The 27,269-nt window shown below is 41.4% G+C and overlaps 1 protein-coding gene across 1 annotated transcript in view; it reads left to right on the top strand.

The window, feature by feature from the left end:
• MSH6 (MUTS homolog 6) overlaps positions 1–10,940 on the top strand; it is a 57,563-nt gene extending 46,623 nt beyond the window's left edge. The window contains exons 15-21 of the mRNA XM_086515901.1: positions 1,582–1,744; positions 1,833–2,128; positions 2,244–2,381; positions 2,484–2,563; positions 2,633–2,732; positions 9,957–10,083; positions 10,161–10,940. Coding sequence (XP_086372027.1) covers positions 1,582–1,744; positions 1,833–2,128; positions 2,244–2,381; positions 2,484–2,563; positions 2,633–2,732; positions 9,957–10,083; positions 10,161–10,378 — 1,122 coding nt within the window. The 3' untranslated portion in view covers positions 10,379–10,940. The remainder of the gene's footprint in view (positions 1–1,581; positions 1,745–1,832; positions 2,129–2,243; positions 2,382–2,483; positions 2,564–2,632; positions 2,733–9,956; positions 10,084–10,160) is intronic.
• The last annotated feature ends 16,329 nt before the right edge of the window (positions 10,941–27,269 follow it).

The raw sequence follows: 27,269 nt of genomic DNA, 5'->3' as shown, positions 1-27,269 counted from the left end.
TTATGAATCTACATTGTTGATCTTGTTAAGTACTTGAAAAGGCCCATAGTAACGCATACTGTCACAAATTGATGACGTGACAAGACCACCCTGGCAAGACCAGATGACGTGGCAGGTTGTACAGCAGACCGACGATTCACGTTGAGACAGGTGCCACGTGGCAGCAGTACGGATTTCCGCATTATGCGTTGACATGTTGACGTGGGTGTTGTACGGATTTCCGCAAATTGTGTTGGAAGTTTTTTGGACCAGATTCTTTTTGGGATTGACTGCTCTTGAGTTTAATTGATTTTGGGGCTCTGCTTTTGGGGCATCCCTTGTAAGATGCAAAGCCAAAGGCAAAAGCATGAACTCACAAAAGGACAAAGGCAAAGGCAAGCTGGACAAAGATAACGGCAGTAGATCGGCATGGCACACCTGATGGCGGCCACAATGGCCATGACGCCAGATTTCTAGTCAGATGAGCGGCAGAGAGGGGCAAACAATCCCTACAAATGATTTGAACCCGTTGGAGTTCAAGTTATTGGTGTTTGAACCCATGGGTCGGAGTTCAAGGCACATGCACCGATCCATTGTTGTTGGCAAGATTATGGATAGGATGTGTTTCATAGTTCACGAATGGGGATTCTTGGACGTAGTGTGGTCTACAATTCAACTTTCTATGAAGCAAACAGTGCTCAAGATGGCATTCTTCTAAGGTAAAAAGATTGGTTGCTGCATAAGCGAGGTGTATCAGGTAGTAGACATACTATTGAGGTGTCCATGGTAGCTTCTTCATCGACTTGGCCTTCCTGCATAGGTCCACTATGAGCTGTAGTGAGGGTGTTAAAGTTATAGCATCTCAAGTGATAGCCCAATGTGATCCCAATATTTATTTGGCTTTAGGTATCTAGTTTACTCATTTGTCAAAGTCTTGGGTAGAGCAATTTACTAAGGGGGGTACTTCAGGGCCCCAGGCTAGTATCCAAGCACCACCTTGCCCCCATTGTATATCACTAATTCATTGCCCAGTTGGTTGCTTCACCAGTCTCTCTCACTCTCTTTCTCTCTCATGTATTCTCCTTGTTGCTCTATGCTTCCGCATCGTCGACTTGGACAAGTGTGATATCTGATTCTTTGTCACATTTATCAGCCTTATTTGAGCTTTGTGTGACGCACTTTGAATGTGTGTCTAGAAATCATGGTTAAGAAGTGCTAAAAAATGAGGGTCTCCTTAATGGTGTGAATCACACTCAAAACATACTTTTGTACTCTGTCTACATTTGATGTTTGATTCTCCTAGGATAAAATCACCATGTCAATGATTCAAACTTGAAACTGCAGTTTTTGGGATGCAAATTCTGATTCATAAGTTGTGCTCAAGACTCACACTCCAACAAGCTAATGGTATCTTATATGTAGAAATTCAGAACCTGCTCTAAGTTGAGCAATAAATTTCAATAGACTTGTTTACTTGAAACAGTGCAACTGCTATACCATGGTAGCTTTTGTCAAACACGTAGCCTGTCAGCTTATGAGGTAAAATTGAGCTTGTGCAATGCCATTCACAAAATGGTGGGCTCTGTGGACTTTTTAATTCAGGGTGTTCGACGATACTCAACATCAACCATCAAAAAGCTACTTGCAGAGCTTGTTTTGGAAGAAGCATGCAAAGAAGCAGCTTTGAAAAATATATTGCAGGGGTTACTAGCTCATTTTTGTGAGAATTACCCATCTTGGTTGTTTGTTGTTCAATCGGTTGCAGGTCAGGTTGTATGTTTATTTGTCATGCAAGTCTTAATCCTACGTTCATGCTTCATGCTTATGCTGATATTATTATTGTGCAAGTATAGAATTGGATGCGCTTATCAGCCTCAATTTGGCAAGCAACTCTCTTTTGGGTGTTGCATGCAAGCCGATCATGGATAACATGAAGGGGCCTTCTAATAGCTTAGCACCATTCATTCTTGCCAAAGACTTGAGGCATCCAATATTAGAAGGAAGCCTTGATGGGGGAAGGTACTTTGTACCGAATGATGTCAAGCTAGGTGGTGAAGCGTGTGCTCCTTTTATGCTTCTAACCGGGCCAAATATGGGAGGGAAATCTACTCTTCTTCGTCAGGTCTGCTTGGCAGTAGTTTTAGCTCAGGTGAATTCCTGGTGTCATCAGCTACATTCCCATCTTTTGCTACAAAGTTTAACTGTTTTTGGAAACTGCCATGGTGGTATTTCAAGAAGCTTGTTCCGTTGTTTTGTCTTAGCAGGTAGGTGCTCATGTTCCTGCCAAGCAGTTTCATTTCTCTCCCATTGATAGAATTTTCGTCCGGATGGGTGCAAAAGATCATATCATGGCTGCTCAAAGCACATTCTTTGTAGAGCTTTTGGAAACATCTTCTATGCTGGTAAAGCCACTTATAAAATTCTTTGTGCAGGCAAGCATTGCTTTATAAATATTACGCTGTACTTGTAAAGAGTTAAATTAGTAGAACCTGTCTGACTAGCAGATTTCTGCGACTCGGCACTCACTGGTTGCATTAGATGAACTAGGAAGAGGAACTGCAACTTCAGATGGCCAGGCCATAGCGTAAGTTGGTGTATCTGAAAATTGTGCTTACGAGTATATTTATGAGACCTTATTGAAGGCTTTTGTCAGGCATGCGGTATTGGAGCATCTTGTACACAACGTGGGTTGTCTGGGGATGTTTTCAACTCACTATCATCGCCTAGCTGATGAACATGCGAAGGATTCACAGGTTGGTTTGCTAACTTTCCTTTACAGATTTGCATGCTTATTGCATGCTCAAAGATTGGTTTGTTAGCTTTTCTTAAAAGATTATGCATGCTTACTGTAGCAGAAATGTGAAAGTCGGATTCGTTGTGTTTAAGATATTCAACAATTTGATGTCTTTGTGCAAGTACTGGACGTGTGCTGTCTAGTGCATGGGTATATAGAGTCAGTGTCTACTGAGGAAAAATTTTGGCCTTTGTCTTTGTAGGCGTAATTGAGGGCGATAACAAGTCTTTCAAGAGGGCCACTATCAGCCGGTTCCCTTGGTTCATTCTTAGGACATTCCCAGAATATATGTCCCTGTCCACCATAGCCATAACACTTGCGCTCTTTGAAGTACTCAGTATGCTGCTCTTTTGTCAATGTGGACCCTGTGGATTTCTTTTCTAACTCTCCCTTCCCTTAGAAGACTCTTGCCCAGTTGAGGTGGACACTAACTTGTGTGTAGGATAGGTTAGGGTGCCAACATACGTACCAAAGCCTTCCTTGGCATGTCCCATACGTCTCTAAATGGAGTCACCAGACTTTTTCTTTAGCCAATACCGTCGAATCTCTTTTGGTAGTCCGCAACAAAACCGCTCAATCTGGTCCTTCAAGGTGATCCTCTGAAATGACGTCATTGGCAAAAAGATAATCCAAAACCTCTGGCAATAGTCAACCAAAGTGTTTTCCTTTTTCATTCTCAGATGGTGCCAAGCCGTGGTGATATCTTTTTCATATTTTTCCGTTAACCAAGTTGACGTGAAAATTCTCTTAATTTTTATCCACTTCTTAGGTGCTTCTCTGTGCAACAACACTGTAGATCACCATGTCTGGGTGTTACCTTTCACCCTTCGTACCTTGGAAGCTTCCGAGAAACGTCCTCCCGAAGAAGAGTTGTCAACCTTCGGGTGATTCGTATATTTCAGGTCCTTGGAGTACTTAATCAATCTTTTTTATGCATGTGTCAACCTGTAGTTGACATTTCTACTCCACTTTGTCGAAATTCCCCATCGAAAATTTACCAAAATTTCGCAACTCCTCAAGAAATTGCTTACTCCGATCGGAATCTCCGTTGGTTTCCTTTGTTCCCTCGTTGGGATTTGGCTTTTCTTCATCTCCTTGTAGGCTAACAGTCGGATGGGTAGTGTCTCTGTCGATTTCTCCGGGAGAACCCATGTGTGCTGCAGAAAGGATCGGATCCTCCGTGGAAGAAGAATCGTCTGAGCTCTGATACCACTGTAATAGACTTGGACACCCCAACCCAAAGATCAATAGCAACACACAAGCAGAAACTGCAAATAACTGAACTGAATTGATTTTGACTAGAGAGAGCAAGAAGAGGGGAGTCGACATGGGAAAACGGAGTTCCATTTCCAGACGCACTGCCCCAAAGACTGGCGCCCCTTCTGGTATCTCTTTATTATTGCTTCGCAAAGGTTCAACTCCCCCAGAGGAATTTCATCCTTGGGCTCGCCGTTGCTCACGCATCTCCCTCGCCTTTCCCCCCTTGCGCTGCCCCCTGCCCGCCAGCACGCCTTGACGCCCTCCCTGCCCCTGCTGTCATCTTCTCTCCACTTAGCTTGCCAGGGCACTTTTTGCTGAGAGTTTTTTACCCTGGCTTACAGTTTGCCATGTGGCTAGTAATATCTAGTTTTACAGTTTTCAGATTGTTGCCTTTGGGCTTGCAATGCAATCCGTAAAGTACTTACCCTCGGAATCAACACCATTTGGTTGTTTTCGGGAATTTTCAAGTAATAGAAATCAGCCTCTTTCTTTGTAGGCGAGAGAAATGAAATGAAATGAAATGTTATATTAACGTCTTCAAAAAGGCCAGAATGACCTATGAGACCAAACTGATACAAAAGTGGTGAATGTGTTACAAAGTCTGGGTACCTTAGTACTAAAGTACTAAGTGTGAAAAGTGTGAAAGTGTGAAAATAAATGTGAAAAACTAAATACAAAGTATTGAATAAACTTCTTAGGAGCATTCTGGGTGTCTGGCTAGAATGCTTCTAATCCTTTGTTGTAGTCTCCTCCGATGAAGTGTGCTTCTGCATCTCGGTCGTGGTCGTCTCGATTTCCTAAGCTCAATCGCCCTGTCAATGAGGGTGCCTTTGGTATGGATGTGGGTACTCCTTTGTGCTGGTTGCTGGTCTCTTGCTTCTCCTTCCCCTCCTGCTTCTCTCGATCCGAAGAAATCTGTGATCTGCCTCTGAGGCTGTAGTGCTCTTTGTCTTCTCATTAGATTATCCCTGTGCCGATGTATTTCCAGTAGGTACAAGCCTAAGCATCTTTGATCTTGGTATTGCATGACTTTATCTAGAGGTCCAAAGCCTTCTTTAAATAGGCAATGGAAACGCCCACGTATCTCATAGTATACGGTGCAATGGCATATGTAGTGTAATTCTGTCTCCGGCTCCATTCCGCATAACTTGCAAATTCTGCTCTCTGGTGGGATTCCCCTAAATTTGCCAAATTCAATTTCCAGCTGGTGTGAGGATGTACGAATCTGACCAATAGCACATCTCAAACCATGAGACAGGTGGGTATCCATGTAGCTCGGGCGAGTCACAAATCCATCTTCAGATAGCTGTAGGAAGTTTTCTTTGTAGTCGGCCATCTTCGTGCCCAATTCTTGTGTAGGGTCTACCCATGTCCTCTTAGTATCCAACTGTATAAGATCCTGACGGATGATTTTATTAATCTCCGTTCGTGTAATTGCCAATGATGGAGCCTCAAGAGAGTATTGGTAGGGGGGTAATCTTTCCATACTGAACACGTGTCTCTGAACCCACGAAGACAGTTGCGCATACCAGCGTGATGTATCCCCTTTCATTGCTAACTGTCGAGAGGATTCGAGGGCCAATCTAGTATAGCGGCAATTATTTGTATCCCACAAACCATGTATAAAGGACATTGATCTGGTAAGAGCTTCAATTTCTATCGGAGGGGCAGCTAGTTCCGCTCGGATAATCGCGTGTGGTACGGAGGCCTTAGCTCTAATCATTCGGGAAATCATAGATACCAAAGGTCTCTCCATTGGCTTCCAATTATCCTGATCCACAGATGGTCCCCAAATCTGGACCCCATAGAGCATAGCCGAAGCCACCACAGTATCAAAGAGCCAAAGTTTTGTTCGTGGTTCGTGAAATTGCACTTGTGAACACATCCTCTCCAACCCTCCCAAGGCCGCAGAGGCTCTGGACAATCTAGCCTTTGCTGCTTTCTTAAGAGTAAACTTCGGTCCTGCAAATACCACACCAAGGTATGTGTATGCATCTGTGTACTCTACTGTATCCTGGCCATATGCAAATGTAGGTGCTGATCTCCTAACCCACTACGGTGTGGTGTTAAACACCATAACTTTGGTTTTACCCAAATTCACCGACAGTCCGCTATCCTCCGCGAATTTATGTAATGCATCTAACTGCCTCTGCATTCCATCTGGTGATTCTGCTATCAATACAATATCATCTGCATACAACAACAAAGGGATCCATGACCTTGCCAGTTGAGCACCTCTGTCACCCTCTCTATCAATGTAATCTGATACCTCATCTATATACATACCAAATAAAGTAGGGGACAATGGGCATCCCTGCTTTACTCCAACGGTGGAATGAACAATGTCGGAATCCCCTTCTGGAGTACGTACATAACCAGTTACTGACCCATATAAGGCCATGATCCCCCAGATAATCTCTTTGGGGACCCCTAACTCTTGCATCCTGCGCATCAATCTGGCCCTTGGTACTGTATCAAAAGCTTTCCGAAAATCCACAAAGCAACAATACATCCTTCTCCTGCTTGCTCTTCCTTCCTCAATAATGGCTCTGAGCGTAAGAATATGATCTAGAGTGGAATAACCCCTCCTGAATCCAGCTTGTCCTGCTGCCCTTATGCCCTCATTCTCTGCCCATCTACTCAGTTTTTGTTCCAGAATGGATGCGTACAGTCGGGTCAATGTGTGACCCACCATAATGGTACGGTAGTTCCCGGGTATCATAGGATCCCCTGACTTGAAAATAGGTACGATAGTAGATAATTTCCAAGATTCAGGTAATCCTTCACACATGACCCGATTAAACAGACGAGCAAGGACTTCTGAAAGTAGATCCCTTGCATGAATCAAATGTTCTGCTACTAGACCCTCATGATCATATGCTCTTCTTGTCTTCATCTTATCAATGGCTTTTTCCACCATTTCCGTAGTAAAGAAAGTACTAGTAGCAGGGCATGGCTCTAGCGGATCTGGTAGTGGAGGCTGTCCAGATACCATATATAATGATGTTACATATTGACCCCAAATCTCAGGAGAAGTAATTGTCGAAGGCGGTGAGTGCTCGTGAAATAAGGGCCAGGCCTCATGTGAGTCCCGACTCAAGAAAAGCTGATATAAATCCTTCTCCAGTTTGGCTAAAGATGCCCTTTTCTTGCGACGTACTATACGCCGAAGAGCAATCGGAGACTGCTTATATGTGATGATCTCAAGTGTAAGCTCTTTTTGTACCTGGGTTCTCGTCTCTCTGCATTCCTCGTCATACCAACTGTTCTGAGGCATGTTCCCAGATCCTCTCTTTGGATCAGGTTGAGTATGTGGGTATGCCTCTTGTGCTGCTCCATGTAGTATCTCTGTTAACTGAGAAGTAATCTCCTCTACAGTATATATTGGCTCGGCTGCCCACGTCCTATTATAGATCTTTGCCACATAGACTGAATCAGTCTCTGGTGTGAAAGTATATCTTGTGTGTGTCTTCTTCCTTGGTACTTGAGAGGCATTGTATTGGAAGGAGATTGATAAGGTCAAGAGAGCATGATCCACTGCAATTCCAACTGGTCTGGGTCCCACCTTAAAGTCCTCGATACTAGAAAGAAAGCTTGGTGAAGTCATGACATAATCCACTGTGCTGGCCCCATGCGTGTGCGGGAAGCATGTGAATCCCCCAGGTAAAGGGAAATTCTCTAGACCATTAAGTATGGCTAAACCATGTGTAGTTGCCATCTCCATGAGATGTCTACCATATTCAGTGTGTTCTTTATCCTGTGAGTTTCTAGTAAGCCCCCTTTGTGATAAATCCACTTCTCTGAGCATTTCCTCAGAGGTATCATAGAATACTGCTTGAGAGTTGGCCGTTCTAGCATTAAAGTCTCCTAAGAGAACGATGTCTCCATCTCTAGAAAACTCCCATATGTCATTACTCAATATGGAGAAAGGGGACTGTCCTTTAGGTGAGGAGTAGACTGATGTACTTGGAGGGAAGTAGCATATAGCGATATATAGAAATCTACTTGTCTCGGCTCTCATTCTCACCCACATATACCTTGCTTGTTCATCTTTCTTGATGATCTGTAGTAGTGGTTTCAGCTCTTCTTTAAATAAGACTGCTACTCCTCCTGAACCCCGGCTACCCCGTAGAGATCTTTTGTCTGGTCGACCTACTGTCTCCCATAAATAACCCTTCACATGTGGCATACGCTGTCCCGGTATCTGGTGTGTCTCTGAGTAGAAAACTATGTCTCTGTCCCTAAAGCTGTCTTCAAAGGCACCTGCATCTAGCCTATACGATCCATTACAATTCCACGCCGCTATCCGGAGCGTCACCCCATAGGTCTCGCACCGTCATGCTGAGCGCTTTTCCAGAACCACTACTTTCCCTCCTCTATAAAAGGCGATTTTCCCCTTTTCTCTTGCTGCCCTGATCTCTGGCATCAACTCTTGCATGCGTGCCACTTGTGCCAATGTAAGGTCATCTCCCAGGAAAATACCGGTTTTCTTAAGAGTTGGCCTCTTCTTTAGAAATTCTTTCCTTATTTCTATATTCGGGAAGCGGAGAATAAGTGCCCTATCCTTTACGTTTCCCTTCACATCGATTCCTTTCTTGCCCACTCTCCATGCACTTGTGTGAGTGGGCTCTGTGATGCCCATGCGTTGTAGCAGTTCCTTCACGTCTTCATCTACATTCTCTTTGTCTTTGACCCCTGTGACCCGCACATGTAGAGCCGGATTCTTCCTTTTCTGCTCTTCCTCAATGGTCATATTAATAATAGTGGAGGTAGGTGTGGTATCGGGCATCTGGGCCTTCCCTTTCTTCGCATCCTCAATCCATTTCTTTGCTTCATCAACCTTTTCTTGTGTCTTACAAAGACGTTCCGTCCATGAAGATACCGTTTTCGATTTCTGTTCATCTCCTTCCCGTAGAGCTTTCATCTGATCCTTCATGTCCTCGAGCTCCTTCAACACCGAAGGTTGGTCGTCTCCCTTCTCCTTAGTTACAGATTTGCAAGCCGCAAGTTCTCCTTTTAGCTCCTCGATTATTGCATCTTTTTCCCCCATTTGCTTTTCCATATTTGTTCTCCATGCTTCAAAACTTGCTACTGCCTCATCGATTTTCTTTTGCATAACGCATTCTGTTACATTTACTTCGGCCTTGATTAGGTTTCGTAATTCCGTTTTCAAGCTCTGAATCTCCTCATTCTATATCCCCCGGATCTCTCTCCTTAGTTCTCTCATCATGTCTCCATACATGGAGTTCCTGTAACTCTCAGCGTTCGCGTGCATTTCCTTCCTGATGTCATCCCTCATATAGTTTAGCTCTGATTTGAGCATCACCTGGACCTTCTCCATCATTAGCTCATCATGTATCTTGGAGGTTTTCCCCACTCGTAAGGATCCTGGTGATAGTATAGTATCTCTGTTGCTCTGTTTAAATGTAGTTGTTGTTTTTTTGGGGGTGGTGTAGCTATCTACACCCTGCCCTTCCCCTTCGGTAGGCGGATCCATCGAACCCGAGCCACAAATGTGGGGTAGGGTATTACGATGAGGAAGTCCTTCTACTTGTAGAAGAGCTTGCAGAGAGAGCTTGTGTGCGTACGGCCCTCGCACGGCCCTGAGAGAGAGAGAGAGAGAGAGAGAGAGAGAGAGAGAGAGAGAGACGGGGGGGGGGGGGGGGAGGACAGCGCGCGGGGTGAGAGAGAGAGAGAGAGAGAGAGAGAGAGAGAGAGAGGGGCAGCACGATAGAGTTATAATTAAAAAACGATAGAGTTAAAAAAAGGGTTAAAAAGATAGTACGTTAAAAAATTAAAAGCCTAAAAAGTTAAAGGGTTAAAAAAGAGAGAGCGATAGAGACAGAGAGAAACAACGCGATAGAGAGAGAGAGAGAGAGAGAGAGAGAGAGAGAGAGAGAGAGAGAGAACATAAATTTTTCAGGTAGCCTTGCATCACATGGCTTGTAAAGTCGAACATGACGATGCGGTGGAAAAAGTAACCTTTCTTTATAAGCTTGCAAGTGGTGCATGCCCCAAGAGCTATGGTGTGAATGTAGCTCGCATTGCAGGTTCAGTTCAGATTCCTCGTTTTCCTAAATGGGTTGCCTCAGAAGTTTGGTGCAGTCATAATATGTGCCTTGTGCAGGAATGCCCGAGTCCGTTTTGAAAAGAGCAGCAGTGAGAGCAGCCGAGTTAGAGAGTTTGGAAAGCACACATGCGATTAAAGGATGTGAAGAGAAACTTTTTGTAGAAGTATTGAGAGTTGCAGAGAAGGCAGACTTTGCAGATTTGGATACCGTTCTGGACTTGCACAAGCAATCGAGATCAATGCATAAACAGCTTTCAAGGCTCCAGAAATGTTAGTGGTGGATTCAAAGTCTTCTGCCAGCATGGTTTTAGGGGCAAAACCACTCTTGGAGGTGTTTTCTGGAGCCGCTTAATTCGGCCAAGTATGGGAAAAGCCTCATCACATGTTTCTGGTAGCAAGTCAGGGTGCAAGCCCACTCGCAGTCTTTAAAAAACCACATCTATGCTTAACATGCCAGAAGGTTCATTTGGTGCTCTGCCCATTTTGAAGAGATGATTACTCTTTCAAGGGAATTATTTCCATCTGTAACCATTGGTTCCATGAGATACGGGACTCGCTCAGTTTTGGGTCGTTGTAACTTATTGACCACCGCCCTCCTTCCCCTTTTTGTACATAAGACATCTCAGGCTGGCAAGGGCTCACTTTTGGACATGTAAGTATTCGAGCTCATATGGCCCATTTTTTGATGGATGTGCGGCCCTCAAGCCCAGGCAAGCCAAACATCATCACACGGTCCAAGATTAACACTAACTATGCTCATTAATGGAAGGTGTACATCCTCTCTTATCATATTAGATCACCTGCCACTTTACTCTGAATTGAAGATGTTTTTGCCAATTTTTGGTGCTTGAAATCATTCTGAAAGAGAAAGAACTCTTGTAGACTACTGTTGTAAAATTTGTTTGCAACATTTCATTCAGTCTAATGTTGGCATCCCCTATAGCATGTTCTACCTCCTTTGTAAAGAAATTTATATGTGTTGGCTAGAGAACTGCATAGATTCTTGATTTTGGGCACATCATATATCATCCTAACATACTCATGTCAACATTGGGTGTCGCAAATGTGGTAATCTTTATGGGGGGTGACCCATGAAACCTCTTCTATGCTCTCTTATTGTAAGGCACTGAGAAGAAGAATCTTCTTTATATTGATGTCAATGATTACAATAGCACAACTTCTCACAATCTCTCAAACCACCCTACTTTTGAGCTTTCACAATCTCTCTCAATTATCATCCTAGTTTGATGAACTCTCATGTGTTCTACTCTCATGTTAGGTAGATGTGTTCTTCGTAGCTCCTTCATTATGGTACTCTGGGGATTGCATTTGTAAGATCAAGTTTCAAAACAATAAACTCTTGATAACTTCTTGCATCAAACTCTAGGTAACACAATGTTAGAGTTTGATCTTAGATAAGTCTAGAAAAACAACTAATTCAACACTGACCATGCTTTTGCATTATAAATATATCTTTTATTTTCATGATCTTAAAAATAGTAACATAAGTAGGTATTTCTTTACCACCTCTTAAAGAATAACTATATAAAACATAGTAACTCACAAACTTTAACAAATTTTATAATGCAAATAAGAATTATTAATCTTAAGTGAAAAGATATGGCTTACAACGTGGATTGTTTTTGCAAAGGTGTCACCCTTCGCATATTAAGTCCATTTTCTTTTTATAACTCATAAAATCATAAAAAGTTTTAAATAAGGACCTTGCTTTTGCATTATAAATAGATCTTCTATCTTTATGAAATATTCAATAGCAACACAAGATATCATCTATTTTTATCCAATCTTTCAAAACTCTTGAAAGATATCAATTATGAACAAAATAAATCATAGACTTAGGAACTTACAATAGCTTCAATAAATTTTGTATCGTAAATAATAAATATTAATTTTTATATCATAAAAACTAATATCTAATTCTTCCAAATGATTTTCTCATGTTAAACTGATCATTTTATATGGGGAGGTATTTGGTAAGGCTACCATATCCATCTAAGTAGGGATCCAAAGGGGGACAGTCTGCAAAAGAGCAATGTGCATCAATGGAGTTTAAAGATCTAAGATTCAGCTCCATTAAGACTTCCATAGGCTAAGGTTCTAAAAATTAATTAAAAAGTCCAATGGTCAAAAGTGGAGAAATTGGATGGTTATGGGAAGACTCAAAAGTTTTCCCACATCCCTAGGAAGGAGGGGGCAACTTCTAAAGGTAGGGGAAGAGAGAGAAATACACACACACACACACACACTCCCAAGCTCTCCCTTTACACAAAGGGAATAATGGACACATCGCAGGCTCCTAGCCCAAATGCCCCCAATCTCTCCTCAAATCTTATTGGATGGCCATAGAGGTGGACCAATGAGAATTAGGCTAGAGTAAAATTAATCTAATCAATTTAAAAATGCTTGATAAAAGAACCATTAGAAATTAAGCTCCCTAAAAGACTATTGGACAGTCTACCAAGGGGTTCAATGAGCATCCATCAGTCCAATGGTTTGCTTGATTCCTATTGGCCAGAAGACTAAAAGTTCCAATGAGAGTTTAAATAAATTTTGTAGTTACCGAAAGCTCTTACAAAAGGGGAAAGGGGGACATGTCACAAGACTATCAACTATGCTTCTAAATTGCTATTGGCTAAGCTCTACAGAAACCAATGGAAAGCCAGCAAGAGCAAATGGGAAGAGGGGTCGACCAAGAAGAGAGAGAGTTGGTATTTTTATGCTAACTAATTTGCTACACACACACAACTCATGTGTTGAGCAAGAACTCCATCTCCTTCCCCAAGCATTGAGAAGTAGAGGCCTACACCAACAACTCTTGGCCATGGATTGCAAATCTAACCAAGAGCCAAGCTTCAATGGCTATGCTCATCTCTTCTACCATGCTAATTACTAAGCTAAGCTATGCTATAAGAGTGATTATGTAAGGAGAATACTTCTTTTTCATAAGATACATCTTCTTTCTCTCAATCTTTCCTCGTTCCTTGCTAGCTCTCACCATCTTTGAAGGTGTGTGAGGTCTTGGGACTGAGGCTAGGCCCACTAGGTGTGTTTTTCAAGCATAATTTGGTGCATGAAGCTTCCATCTTCATTGCACCAATGAGTTTTGTCAAGGAACACAAAGATTGTATTGTACAAAAGCCTCCCTTGATGAGAGAAGCTATAATACAAAGCCTTTTTGGAGGGGGGAACCGCTGCTCCATGTAAATCCGGTCCTCAACTGTTGTCAATTGTTCTATTTCTCTCTCTTTTCAAGTCTTGTCTATGCCAAACTAGCTAGATGTAATTGCTATGTTGCTTTCTTCAACTAAGTACTCTCTCTATGCTCATTAGGAACTTGTTCTTGATGAAATGCTCACTATGTCATCATTTTCCGCTACACACAAGTTACTAGTACATTAAAAGTTACATTGGTATCAGAGCTATTGGTTTCTCTTTTCTTGCTCAATAAGAGAGTTCCTCAAGCTTGCTACAAATGGTTGGTGTAATTGCAAAAGAGTAAGTAGAATAGGGATTTTTCATCCTTGAAGAATGCCTGCTTTATGCAGTTAACGGGGATACCATCGAGAGCTATGGTCTTAATAATGGAGTCCTATGGGACTTGCCTATGGCTTAACCATTATTGAGCTATTAGAAGCTTGATAGAATCGGTGTTTTCTCGGCTCTATGAAACCCTCTCTTCTATTCCTTGCAATTAATAATATTCGAGCCACGGGTATAGATGCTTGAGTGCTTATCTTTGAAGATAAATAGGAGTAGCAACTAGGGCTTGAAGTGCCAAAGTACAAGTAAAAATCTACATCTAAAATTTGCTAGTATGGCTGACAAGGGTAAAGAGATTGAAATGAATGTTGATAGCTTTGATTTTGCTAATGATAGAGCAACTAATGATGCCCCTATGCTTGTAAACTATCTTGTTTCTAGGCTTCAACAAGCCCTGGGCAATCCATCCCTCCAAGGTGAAGTGCTCTAGCAATTACGCACCCATGGTATCCTCCAAACTCCCCACCAAGAAGAGAGAGTACCTAGGGAAGCTCCTGGTAAGACTTCCAAAAGAGGACTCTCTCCGATAAGGGAAGAAGAGGAGGATCCGTACGAAGGGCTCAAAAACTTACTACTCAATGAGGCATTTCCCTCTCAAAGGAGAGCCCAAGTTTCAACAGTAGAGCCTCCACCGAAAGAACGAGAAAGAAGCGAGTCTCCTGCCACCTCGATGGAGATGGCTCCACGAAGACGACGGGCAAAACGCTCTCCAACACCCCCTAAACAGAGAAGACCATCGCATACTCCTCTTCACCATAATTCAAAGAGGGAAGAGAGGAAACAAGAGAAGAAAAAGACGAGAAAGAGGTCACCCTCTTCTCCATCTTCCTCATCCTCTTCCTCTTCTGAAGAAAGTAATGGTGTAGAAGGGAAGGAACAAGGGAAGAAAAAGACGAGAAAGAGGTCACCCTCTTCTCCATGCTCCTCATCCTCTTCCTCTTCTGAAGAAAGTGATGGTGTAGCTCTCGAACTGCCCAAGAAAAGAGCCATAGGAAATCCTATATCACTTGGAAAAGGTCGTCCAAGCTCAAAAGTTGAAAGAGGGACAAAAGAACATCGCTTTCCTTACCTACGATGGCACCTTTGGTGCAACAGACAAAGTCTTGACCTTTATCCAACAATTCGGTCATGTAGCTATGCATTTTCAAAAGTCCCCTGGGCAATGGTGGTCTAGCCTACGAACAAACGGTGAAGCTCCACGAACATGGAAAGCTTTAAGAGCTTCCATCCTGAAGTAGTTTTTGGCTAGCAATGCCAAAGACAAAGTACTCACCGAATGGCGATGCTTGAAGCTCTCTCCCTATGAATCTATTCACAAATATGTAGACAGATTTTGGGATTTACATCTCAAAGCCACTATCTACAAAAAGATGGATTTACCATATCTGCGGTCATACACCATATCATGGTGGCTTCAAGAATCAACTTCCAACAAGGGGCTAAGAGAAATCTTAAGCCCATGGAAAACAAGGACCGTAGTGAGCCTAAGGGGAAGGACAACATCCAAAAGTCTCCCAAAGGCAACTCCAACAACAACAAAGCCAAGGAGAAGGGAGTTTATAAAGACAAAAATAAACTCTCTCCTGAAGAGCTAGAGTGTTATCAAAAAGATAACCGTTGTTTCAATTGCGGGGAGCAAGGGCCAACCTATCGTGCTTGCCCCCACATAAATACAGGTAATGAACCTCTTAGAGCTTCCATAGTCGAAATTCAAGAAGAGGATGCTCATCGCAAAGGATCTCCTCTATGTCATGCTTGGGGAAAGGTAAGAGAAGATGATGCTTTCATTCTCTTTGACCCTGGTTCTACTCACAATTTCAAGTGTGGGGAGCAAGGGCCAACCTATCGTGCTTGCTCCCACAAGAATACAGGTAATGAGCCTCCTAGAGCTTTCATAGTCGAAATTCAAGAAGAGGATGCTCATCACAAAGGATCTCCTCTATGTCATGCTTGGGGAAAGGTAAGAGAACATGATGCTTTCATTCTCTTTGACCCTGGTTCTACTCACAAGTTCATATCCACGGAGTTGGCCACCAAGCCAGGCATCCAAGCCTATGAGATGGGAGATGTCCTACCTGCCGATGGTGCTTTCAAGGGACAAGAAGCCTCAGTCACTCCCTTGATTGGGAAATTGAGGCTCCATGTCCAAAGCTATGTGGACAAGGAGGATTTCTTCATCTCTCCTCTCAAGCATGAGGATGTAATCCTAGGGGCACCATGGTTTGATCGCATGCCTGCCAATGTTAAATTCCCTGAAATACAAATCTACTTTAGGTACAGGGAAAAACATATGTACATAGATGCTAAGGAGTTAGTAGCACCATACCTATTGTACATAAGCAAGCTTTCAATAAGTCAATAAAGAGCTCTATTTTTGTGTACATGATTTTTGTTAAAGATTCTCAAAATGAACCTAATGTTTCCGCAAAAGAAGAAATAGGCAATCAAAAGGAATTAGAGTTGTCCAATTTCCTAAAGGGATTCCAAGATGTTTTTATTGACGACATCCCTTGTGAGCTACCTCCCAAACGAGGGGATGACGACCATGCAATTGAACTTCTTCCAGGAAGCTCACCGCCTAATAAACCTCCTTATCAAGTTTCTCAAGTTCAACAAGAGGAGATTATGCGGCAAGTGCATGAATTGGTTGAGAAAGGCATGGTTAGGCCTAGCTCATCTCCATTTTGTTCGCCAGTTTTATTAGTGCAAAAGAAAGATGGCACATATCGTATGTGTGTCGACTATAGAGCACTAAATAGGATCACTATCAAGAATAGGTTTCCCGTTCCACGGGTAGAAGACCTATTTGATAAGCTACAGGGATTGACCTACTTCATTAGGATTGACCTAAAAAGTGGCTATCATCAAATAAGGATAGTTAATCAAGACATTGTAAAGACCGCATTTCGCACTACGTTTGGTCTTTACAAGTACATTGTCATGCTTTTTTGCTTGACCAATGCACCAGTCACATTCAACCGTCTGATGGAGAAGCTATTCAGGCCTCACCGAAGCTTTACTGGAGTGTTTTTTGATGATATAATCATCTACTCTAATTCATTAGACGAGCACAAGCAACACCTCCATGTAATATTCAAGTTTTACGAGAGAATAAACTTTATAAAAATCGAAAGAAAAGTGAATTTTTCTTACAAGAGATTCAATATTTAGGTCACAATATCTCTCAAGATGGCATTAAATGGATCCATCAAAGCTAGAGGTAATAAAAGGATGGCCTAATCCAAGGAATTACATGAACTAAGAAGCTTTATAGGTATGTGTGCATAGTATAGACGCTTCATAGAAAAATTCTCACAAATCGCGGGACCATTACATGACCTAACAAAGAAAAAAGTTAGGTTTATATGGTCCACCAAGGAGAACGATGCTTTCAAAAAGCTTAAAGAGAAGCTTATGTCTCAACTTGTGCTTACACTATTGGATCTCTCAAAGTCATTTGAGGTCCAATGCGACGCCTGTGGTGATTGCCTTGGAGCTGTTTTGCTCCAAGAAGGGCACGCCATAGCCTATGAAAGTCGAAGGCTCAACCCTCTTGAGCAAGCTCTAGGTATATATGAAAAGTAACTCTTAGCAGTTCTACATGCTCTAGATTTGTGGAACCACTATTTATTGGGGACTCCTTTCATTCTACAAACGGATCACCAAAGCCTTAAGTACTTCATGATGTAGACCAAGCTCTCCGACAAACAAATGATGTGGGCAAATTTCCTTTCGCAATTCCATTTTCATATTGCTTACATTGTTGGCAAGCATAATCAAGTAGCCAATGCACTCTCAAGACGACCAAGAGTGAATGCGGTATCCATAGCAACTCACAATGATCTTCTTCTATGATAGATTAGTACACTATCGATCCCGATTTTTAAAGATGTGATTTCAGCCCTTGCACTAGGGAAGAAGGAAGAATCATTTACCTTACAAGATGGTTATCTTCTCTATGGAAACACGCTATGCATTACTAACACACTACGTGAGAAAGCAATGTATGAATCTCATGCTCCTCCTTATGCAGGGCATAGAGGGATTCAGTCTACCCTAAAAGGGATAGAAACATACTTCTATTGGCCTGCCATGAAAACAAACATACAAGAGTACGTTTCAAAATGTGTGGTATGCCAAAAGACAAAGTTTGATAGAGGGAAGCAACCTGGATTGCTTCAACTGTTGTCAATCCCTAGTGTACCATGGGAGAGTATATCCATGGATTTTATCTTTGGATTGCCCAAGTCTATCCATGGGAATACAAGAATATGGACGATAGTGGACAGGTTTAGCATACAAGCACATTTCATACCGGTCAAAAAGACTATCAAGGCCCATCAAATGGCAACCCTCTTTATATCACAAATCTTGAAATACCACAGCTTGCCAATGTCCATAGTGTCGGATAGAGATCCTAGAATGACCAGTAATTTCTGGAAGGGTCTCCTTTGAGAATTTAGGTACAAGGCTAAACTTCTCTTCGGCCTATCACCCCCAAACGGATGGCCAAAGTAAAATAGCTAACCTCACAATTCTTGATCTACTAAAAGCTTATGTCACAGAAGTAGATCAAAAGTCCCAATGGAAGAAGTACTTACCTTTGGTGGAGTATGCTTACAATAACATTGTACATACTTCCACGGGAGAAGCACCTTTTGAGGTGATGGAGGGAAGATAAAAAATTCCTCTGCTACTCAAGGTACATGGGAAGATCTTCGCTGCAGATGAATATAGCCGAGACCTACAAGAATCTTTCCAAAAGATTAAGGATGCTATATCCATCTCTCAGCAAAGAAAAAAGGTTGTTCTTGATAAGCATAGAAGAACCCTAGCCTTTAAACAAAATGATTGGGTCTTGCTTAAGTTTCCCAAGGCTCAATTAAGGCACACGACGGGAAAAAATCCTACGGGGCACCAAAAGTACTATGCTAAGTTAGCAAAAAGGTACTATGGTCCTTTTCAGATTCTTAGGCCGATCAACGAGATGGCCTATCAACTCAAGTTGCCCAACCATTGGCTCATACACAATGCTTTCCACGTGAGCCTACTAAAGATTTACAAAGGAGAGCCACCTCAAGAAGCAACCATTGAAGACCCACCGGAGATTGAGGACCAAGAAGAGGTGTTGCAGCTCGAGTCCATTCTCTGACACGAGGACAAGGTATTGAGAGGCGATAAGACTATTCGACGATATCTTATCAAGTTTAAAAATTATCCTTTTGAAAATGCTAGATGGATGCAAGGCATACAATTAAAGGATAACCTAAACCTCGTCAATGCTTACAATGATTTCCTAGAGTAAGCAAATATAAATATGTATAAATGAACAAATTTTTTTCTTATAAGACTCGCTTTTTCTTTATTGTGCACAAATGTTAATAGGTATGCATGCTTAGGATCATGTTTCTGGAGACGACGTCTCCTGAACACCAAGTAGAGCTTGTCACTCTACTATGGAAGATTGATACGGATAATGTGCAGGCATGCTTGCGGTAGCTAAGGATCTCAAGCACCAGATGGACTAGTCATCCATTCTTGAATGGTGTCGTAGGGTAATATAGGAATCCTCTACCCGCTAGCAAACGGACTAATGACTAGGCTTTATATTCTCTATCTCATAGTCGAGGACGACTATGATTTCAAGAGAGAGGTAATGTCATAAAAACTAATATCTAATTCTCCCAAATGATTTTCTCATGTTAAACTGATCATTTAATATGGGAGGTACCAGGGGAGTAAAAGCTAGAATATTGGTAAGGCTTCCAGATCGGTCTCAATGGGGATCCAAAGGAGGGAAATAGGGATCCAAAGGGGGACAATCTGCAAAAGAGAAATGTGCATCAATGAAGCTTAAAAGACCTAAGGTTCAACTCCATTAAGACTTCCATAGGCTAAGGTTCCAAAAATTAATTAAAAAGTCCAATGGCCAAAAGTGGGGAAATTGGATGGTTATAGGAAGACTAGAAAGTCTTCCCACATCCCTAGGAAGGAGGGGGCAAGTCCTAAAGGTAGGGGAAGAGAGAGAAATACACACACTCCCAAGCTCTCCCTTTACACAAAGGGAATAATGGACACATGGCAGGCTCCTAGCCCAAATGCCCCCAATCTCCCCTCAAATCCTATTGGATGGCCATAGAGGTGGACCAATGAGAATTAGGCTAGAGTAAAATTAGTCTAATCGATTTTAAAATGATTGATAAAAGAACCAATAGAAACTAAGCTCTCTAGAAGACTATTGGACAGTCTACCAAGGGGTGCAATGAGCATTCAGCACCCCAATGGCTTGCTTGATTCCTATTGGCCAGAAGACTGAAAGGTCCAATGAGAGTTTAAATAAATTATTTTAATTACCTAAAGCTCTCACAAAAGGGGAAAGGGGGACACATGTCACAAGACTATCAACTATGCTTCTAAATTGCTATTGGCTAAGCTCTGCAGGAGCCAATGGGAAGCCAGCAAGAGTAAATGGGAAGAGGGGTCGACCAAGAAGAGAGAGAGTTGGCATTTTTAGGCTAACTAATTTGCTACACACACACACACAACTCATGTCTTGAGCAAGAACTCCATCTCCTTCTCCAAGCATTGAGAAGTAGAGGCCTACACCAACAACTCTTGGCTATGGAATGCAAATCCAACCAAGAGCCAAGCTTCAATGGCTATGCTCATCTCCTCTACCATGCTAATTACTAAGATAAGCTGTGCTACAAGAGTGATTATGTAAGGAGAATACTTCTTTCTCGTAAGATACATCTTCTTTCTCTCAATCTTTCCTCATTCCATGCTAGCTCTCACCATCTTTGAAGGTGTGTGAGGTCTTGGGACTGAGGCTAGGCCCACTAGGTGTGTTTTTCAAGCATAATTTGGTGCATGAATCTTCCATCTTCATTGCACCAACGATTTTTGTCAAGGAACACAAAGATTGTATTGTACAAAAGTCTCCCTTGATGGGAGAAGCTATGATACAAAGCCTTTTTGGAGGGGTGACCAGCTCCATGTAAATCCGGTCCTCAACTATTGTCAATTGTTCTATTTCTCTCTCTTTTCAAGTATTGTCTATGCCAAACTAGCTAGATGTAATTGCTATGTTGCTTTCTTCAACTAATTACTCTCTCTATGCTCATTAGGAACTTGTTCTTAATGAAATGCTCACTATGTCATCATTTTCCGCTACACACAAGTTACTAGTGCATTAAAAGTTACATTTTACAAGAGAAAATATATGGCCTATACACTTATTGTTATGTCCCAATCATCTTTATGTCTAATCCGAAAAACAATCATGCCCCTCCTTTTGCAAGCCTTTGAGAATGAGCATGAGTATACCTATGTGTACTTGTGTCAAATGTTGCAGTACATTGCGGCGCTTTAGTTATGTAAAAAAGCATGAGTAGTTGTAGTGTGCAATTGCAGTTGCCTATATAGACCTGTAGTGTGGAAACCACGCATGTTCATATGCTACTTGAATTTTGAGATAGTACGATCCCTTCTTGGCATATGCACAATATGTTTTAATGTGTCTATCTTAAGATAAAAGTGGAATACAAGGATGGATAAATGCATTGATTTGCAGGCTGACAATGGTGGTTGGCTCACAAGCCTTGAGATTGGGGATTTACCGAGTTTTAGTGCACCAAAAAGGGGTTTAAATTGAAGAAATAGATGGGCAAAAACCCCATTGTGCGTTAATTTTGGGGTTTGGAGGTTTCGGGGGGGGGGGGGGGGGGTTCTTCCTTGGAGTCGCCACGTGGCAAGTGGAAAAACCCATATGCAAAACAAATTTAAACCTTCATTATTCATGAAAAGGAGCTCCTCATAACATATCACAAGTGAGCCCTTGCAAGAGCTCACAAGCTCCATGGCTATGGTGTCCCTCCACCTCCCTCGCGGGCGTACATGCATTGGCTCTACTGTTGCGTTATTTGGTGGTGCACTGATAGCAGTGGCTGCTTGTTGTGGCGGTGTCTATGGGGGCCATTCACATGGGTGGCAATAAAAAACCTTTTCTATTTTTGGAAAAGCAATGCGATGGCACACAAAACGAGGTTTTGGGAGTAGCTTAGACATGGGTTTTTTTCCCAGGAAACATAGGTTTTGCAAAAAAGAGATGAATGGAAAGTTTTTCTTGGTCTTACGCAATCTTGAAGCACATTTTTTGGCAAAGGAGAGGAGGTGAAATCTTGGAAATTTCTCTCTCTCTTTTGGCTCTTAGATAAGAAGGAAAGGAGGGATTTTCTCCCTCGCTCTCATTTGCAGCTAGCTTTAAGGTTGGACTTCAGCTTGTTCCTCTCCTCTAGTGTATGTTTCTTGTTACGAGCTGCATGGAAGGAGAGTTAACCTCAGTGTTTGTTGTCTGTACCAAGAAAAATCAAGGTCCGATTTGCACCAATTAATTTATATTAGTACTACAGTTTCTGGTTTTAGTTTACAATTTGCACACCCATCTCTTGTGTTTTGCTTCTTATATATACTCTCCCACAGCTAGGGGCTTGGTCCCTTCTCGACTCCTATTCCTAACCACTTAATTCCTGACATCTTTGGTAAACCCAATACAAAGCGAGCCAAGGTGAGAACTACGACGATATCTACACCGCAAGAGGGCGACCATGTAATAGATGATACAATAGTTTGTTGCGTACATGCAACAATAACAAGCTTCTTAGTAGCAATTTTATGTGAACGAGCAAATTTGAAAAGCTAAGAAAGTGGTTACCAAAAAATTGCAACGTTTTGAAGGTCATGATATTTCAAAGTTTTGTAGTGTTTATAAACTATCTATGGAGGAAAATGGAATTGATGATTGTGAGATAGTTGAAGGGTTTTATTTGGTGCAATGCCAGAGCTCAGAGCACGTATTGGAGATATTTTGGTTTACACAAGGGGGAAATTGACGGATTTTTAGAAGGCTTTGCAAGAGGAGTACTTTCTTGAAGATTCTCAAAGAGTGACCAATCTGAGTTTTATGAAGTGGGTGCAGAAGAAAAACAAGGGCTTATCTGCAGGAGAGCTGTTATGAGAGTTTCAAAAGAAATTTGAGATGTTATCTATTGTAGAACAATGAATGATGAAGCTACAAGGAGTGGAATTATTTGTTCAATTAAGTGGCTAACCAACGGCTTCAAAAGAGCTACTTGAAGATCCAACAAGTGATTTAAGCTTAACTTTTGAATGGAAAATGGTAAACATGATCTTTAAGCAACAATTGAGGGTGGCCAAGCTAATTGTACTCAATTCTAAAAATGCAATCAAAGAAGAATCAAGGGAGAAGTCAACCCCTACAAAGCCTACCTGGAGGAGCCGGTTCTTGATAAACTTGTAAAAAAACATATAGAAATTAAATTTGAATTTGAAAGCTGTAAATGTTAAGGTTTAAGTGCAAGGGGTTCTACATCAAAGTTCAGGCAACATCCTCCATGTAGGGATGCATGTGGTGTGATGGTTTGGATCATGAACGTAAAGATTGTTTAGAATTTGATGAAGCTTACTTGAAAAATGTACTTTTTGGAAGGACAATAAGATCCATTTCAAGAAAATCAGAGAGCCTATCCGTTTGAATTATGAAAGAGGTGGTATGAAGAAATTGGTGGAGAGGAGATGCAGCTTAATGTTTCTCTTATTGAAGCGGAAATTTTTGTATTGCAAGTGTGTAGCAAGGAAAATTCTCAAGGCCCTATGCTCTAAAGATAATCATTGTCCACCACAAAATCCAAGGGAAGCTACCAAGATGCATATCTCTCTTACCAAACCATCGTCCCCAAGGCTCTACTAAACTAACTCTCAAACAAATTTACAAACTATTTGATATCCATAAAGTAGTTGGCCTCAATTATTGTCTATTGTTGTATGGTATCATAAACGGCCTCCCTTATCTAAAACGAGCCCTCATATAAAACCTGCACTTTGAATCTGATCATTGAATCTCTCTTTAAACCAAGGAAAATGTGACCAACTTCCCCAAGGCCCTGCTAAACTAACTCTCAAACAAATTTGCAAATTGTCTGATATCCATAAAGTAGTTGGCCTTAGCCATTGTCTATTGTTGTATGGTATCATAAACAGCCTCCCTCATCTAAAATGAGCCCTCATGTAAAACCTAGAATTTGAATCCGATCATTGGATCTCTCTTTGAGCAAAGGAAAATGTGACTCTCTCTCTCTCTCTCTCTCTCTCTCTCTCTCTCTCTCTCTCTCTCTCTCTCTCTCTCTCTCTCTCTCTCTCTCTCTCTCTCTCTCTCTCTCTTCACACACACACAAACATGCCATGTGTACTACCCACCTTATCATTCGATTTGACCTATGGAATCAAAGATACATGTGATGTACTGTGTGTGGGATTGATAAGTGATTCTCAATGCTCAAGGATCGTTGTGATGAGAATCACAATGAAGATCCCACATTGAGGTTGGGAGAGGAGAGTGTGTAGGCCTAAATCATGTCTGAAAATGTGAGAGAATAAATTTTGAATGTGAGAAAAAGCTGAGCAATCTACTAGTGTGTGGTACTCAGACCCTCAAACTTGTAGTGAGCATAATATAAATAGTCAATGGGACTCTTCTCCGATGCCCCAACACCCTGTCTTGCATCGAAGGGAGTGGGAGCTAAGCCAAATGGTTGTGATAGTGTGTATCATCAACAAGGGGATAGGCTGAAGCATATAAGGGTGATTACGGATTCCTCTTTCAATGAAGAACATGGTTTTCTAGTTGGGGGAAATATGGTTGGTGTAATGTATGAATTGTGACCCACGAGCTACCTCCCAAGCTGTAATACATTGGTGTTGTAGAAAAGCTTCATTCACCTGGAAGTCTATTGAGGCATCATGCGGCAAGTGCGATGCATCTCATCTCCTAAACCATTTCTTTATGGCTTGCATTCATCAAGTGATCAAGATCTTGCTTTTATGAAGCTTTTGAAATTTTATACTTGCTTCCCATGCAACTGTAAGAAGTCAATGTGAGGGGTTTTGATGCATCTTTATCATGTGCTCCACCACCCTTTCTAGTCCCACAACCTCAATTGGAAGAGCTCTCTCTCTCTCTCTCTCTCTCTCTCTCTCTCTCTCTCTCTCTCTCTCTCTCTCTCTCTCATTTAACCATTTCCAGCTTGAAGATCTCTCTCTTTCTCTTTCCCATTCAACCATTTAACCATCTTGAAGATCTCTCCTTTGTGAGTGGCCAATCTTTTAAGGCCGTATTCATCTCCAACATTGAAAGAAGAGGACATATGTGGGAGTGAACCATAACATGGCATCTTTTTAGCATTTGATTGCTCATATAGTTAGTGCGTGTAAATATTCACAAGACTCAAGTTACCAAAACTCTCAAGCCGCTTACCTTTTAGGTTTCTCCAAAATCTTCCACATGCACGTGCCTTTTCTTGAACTTGACAAAATTGCCAATTGACTTTACATCTTCTTCTCTTAGTTTGAACTAGAGCCTTGTATACATGCAAATGAATTTGATAGTTATCTTTGTCCTTGTTGCACCTAGCTTTCCAGCATCTTGACGCTCTTTATCAAACTACCTTTTATATGATCTACCTTTGTTGATACCATTGACCTTCTTTATGGCAAAGCATTCTTCAACACATGAACAATTTTTTTTTTTGAAAGATTCCCATTTAGTTTCCAATGGTGCATCATTTTGGATCTTTGTTATCCATAACTTATGTTCAACCATTTCAATATACGTCAGTGCTTATTTGAAATGCATTCAAAGAGAGAAATTTTCTTCACTTTGGCTAAGATTTTAATGCTTAGTTGCCACATGTGAGGTCAATACATTAGGTCTGATCTGGTCAGATTTTGGGCTCCATTGGCCAAGTATAAAGCTCTTTATGCAATACATGATGGCTTGAGAGAGTTGCATATACTGCATCACACTATTCTCATTGTGTTTTCTACATGTACATTCATCGATTCCATGCCATCATTTGCATTGAGCATACCCATCTATTGCACATGTGTAGAAATAGCTTTCCATAGTGATTTAGATGTTTCTCCATTTATTGACGTACAATCATATAAGTGAGCTTCCTCCAACTCCCTTGCAATGTATGGCATATCAAATTGTTGTGTATCATGTTGCAATGTTTGTGTGTGGACATTCAAATCCCCAAAAGCAATAATATCACCTTTGCCTTTAATATAAGCATTGTCTTCCTGTAAACCAACAAATGGATGATCTCTATTCTTGTAAACATAAAAGGGGGAATCATGATAAGGAATGCAGCAACTGGCTACAAAATTGCACGTGTAGAAATAGCTTTCCATAGTGATTTGGCTCTTTCTCATCCATTGAAGTATGATCATACAAGTGAGCTTCCTCCAACTCCCTTGAAATGTATAGCATATCAATTTTTTGTGTATTGAATTGCAATGTTTTTGTGTGGGCATTCAAATCCCCAAAAACAAAATACCAATTTTGACTTTAAAATAAGCAATGTCCTCCTATGAATTATAAAATGGCTACAAAAATGTGTGGTCTTTTTTATATCATAATTTTCAACCATACAGAATGTTTGTGCTTATCATCTTTCACGATTTATATAAAGTCTTCCAACCCTTTCTTAATCATGCATGCTACCCCTCCTTGCCCTCTTTGTTGCTTAAGGGCTTTGAACCACATCAATGAACTATGAAGAGTGCATGCATGAATGCGTACGTGCTTGGCATGCTATGCGAGGAAGGAGAATGTAGAGAGTTTTGGGTGAAGCTCTCAAAGAGGATCAAAATACCTCACTACTCCCTATTGATATATATTACCAATGAATAGAGATAAGATTAGTATGGTCAGTTAGATGGGTTTCGACTTGAATCATAACAATCTCCCACTTGAAATCTAACATGGCCCAAGTGGCTATATGTGTAAGTATGTACATTCATACAACCGAGAAGCATTCAAGGGCTTCATACTACATCTATCATCTCCTTGCAATGTGCAACCCGCTTGGAGGCTAGGTGTGTAGGGCATAGTAAACTATCTTCTAATGCCTTGTTTGCTAATAAGTCCTTAAACTCAATGAAAACGTACTCTCCCTTGTTGTCAGTGCACAAAGCCTTCAACTTCTTGCTTGATGAGTTCTTGATTATAGCTAGGAACTTCTAGAAGACACTAAAGACTTCGTCTTTCCTCTTCAAGAGGTAGACCCACACCTTTTGAGTAGAGTTATATATGAAAGTCGAGAAATGTAATGTCCTATTAGAGACTTATGTGGCATAGGCCCACATAGATCACTATGAACCAAATCTAGAGGATTTCCTAACTTCTTATTAAATGGCAATGAGGTAAGGCTAATCTATTTTCCGTATATGCAATGCTCATTCATACTAAAATGAAAATAGTTTAACAAAAGGATATAGCCAAAACACTATAACTGCTTCATTACCTTCTAACTCATATGACCAAGCCACATATGCCACAACTCAGTGAAAGGCAACTTGGTTACATAGATAGAGTTCTCTTTCACAGAGGAGACATACAAGGAATATAATGAGCCAAACACTGATAATTTAGAAACCATTGCCAAACATTGTAGTGTATCCAAGATCATCAAGCTATCAAGTTGAAACCAAGCTCTTAGTTGGCTTTGGCACATGTCTAACACC

This window comes from Adiantum capillus-veneris, chromosome 7, assembly GCF_014529385.1.
Source record: "Adiantum capillus-veneris isolate H3 chromosome 7, ASM1452938v2, whole genome shotgun sequence".
In the NCBI taxonomy this organism is placed as follows: Eukaryota; Viridiplantae; Streptophyta; class Polypodiopsida; order Polypodiales; family Pteridaceae; genus Adiantum; species Adiantum capillus-veneris.
Note: the sequence above shows the minus strand (reverse complement) of the source record. Positions and strands in the feature narration are given on the sequence as shown.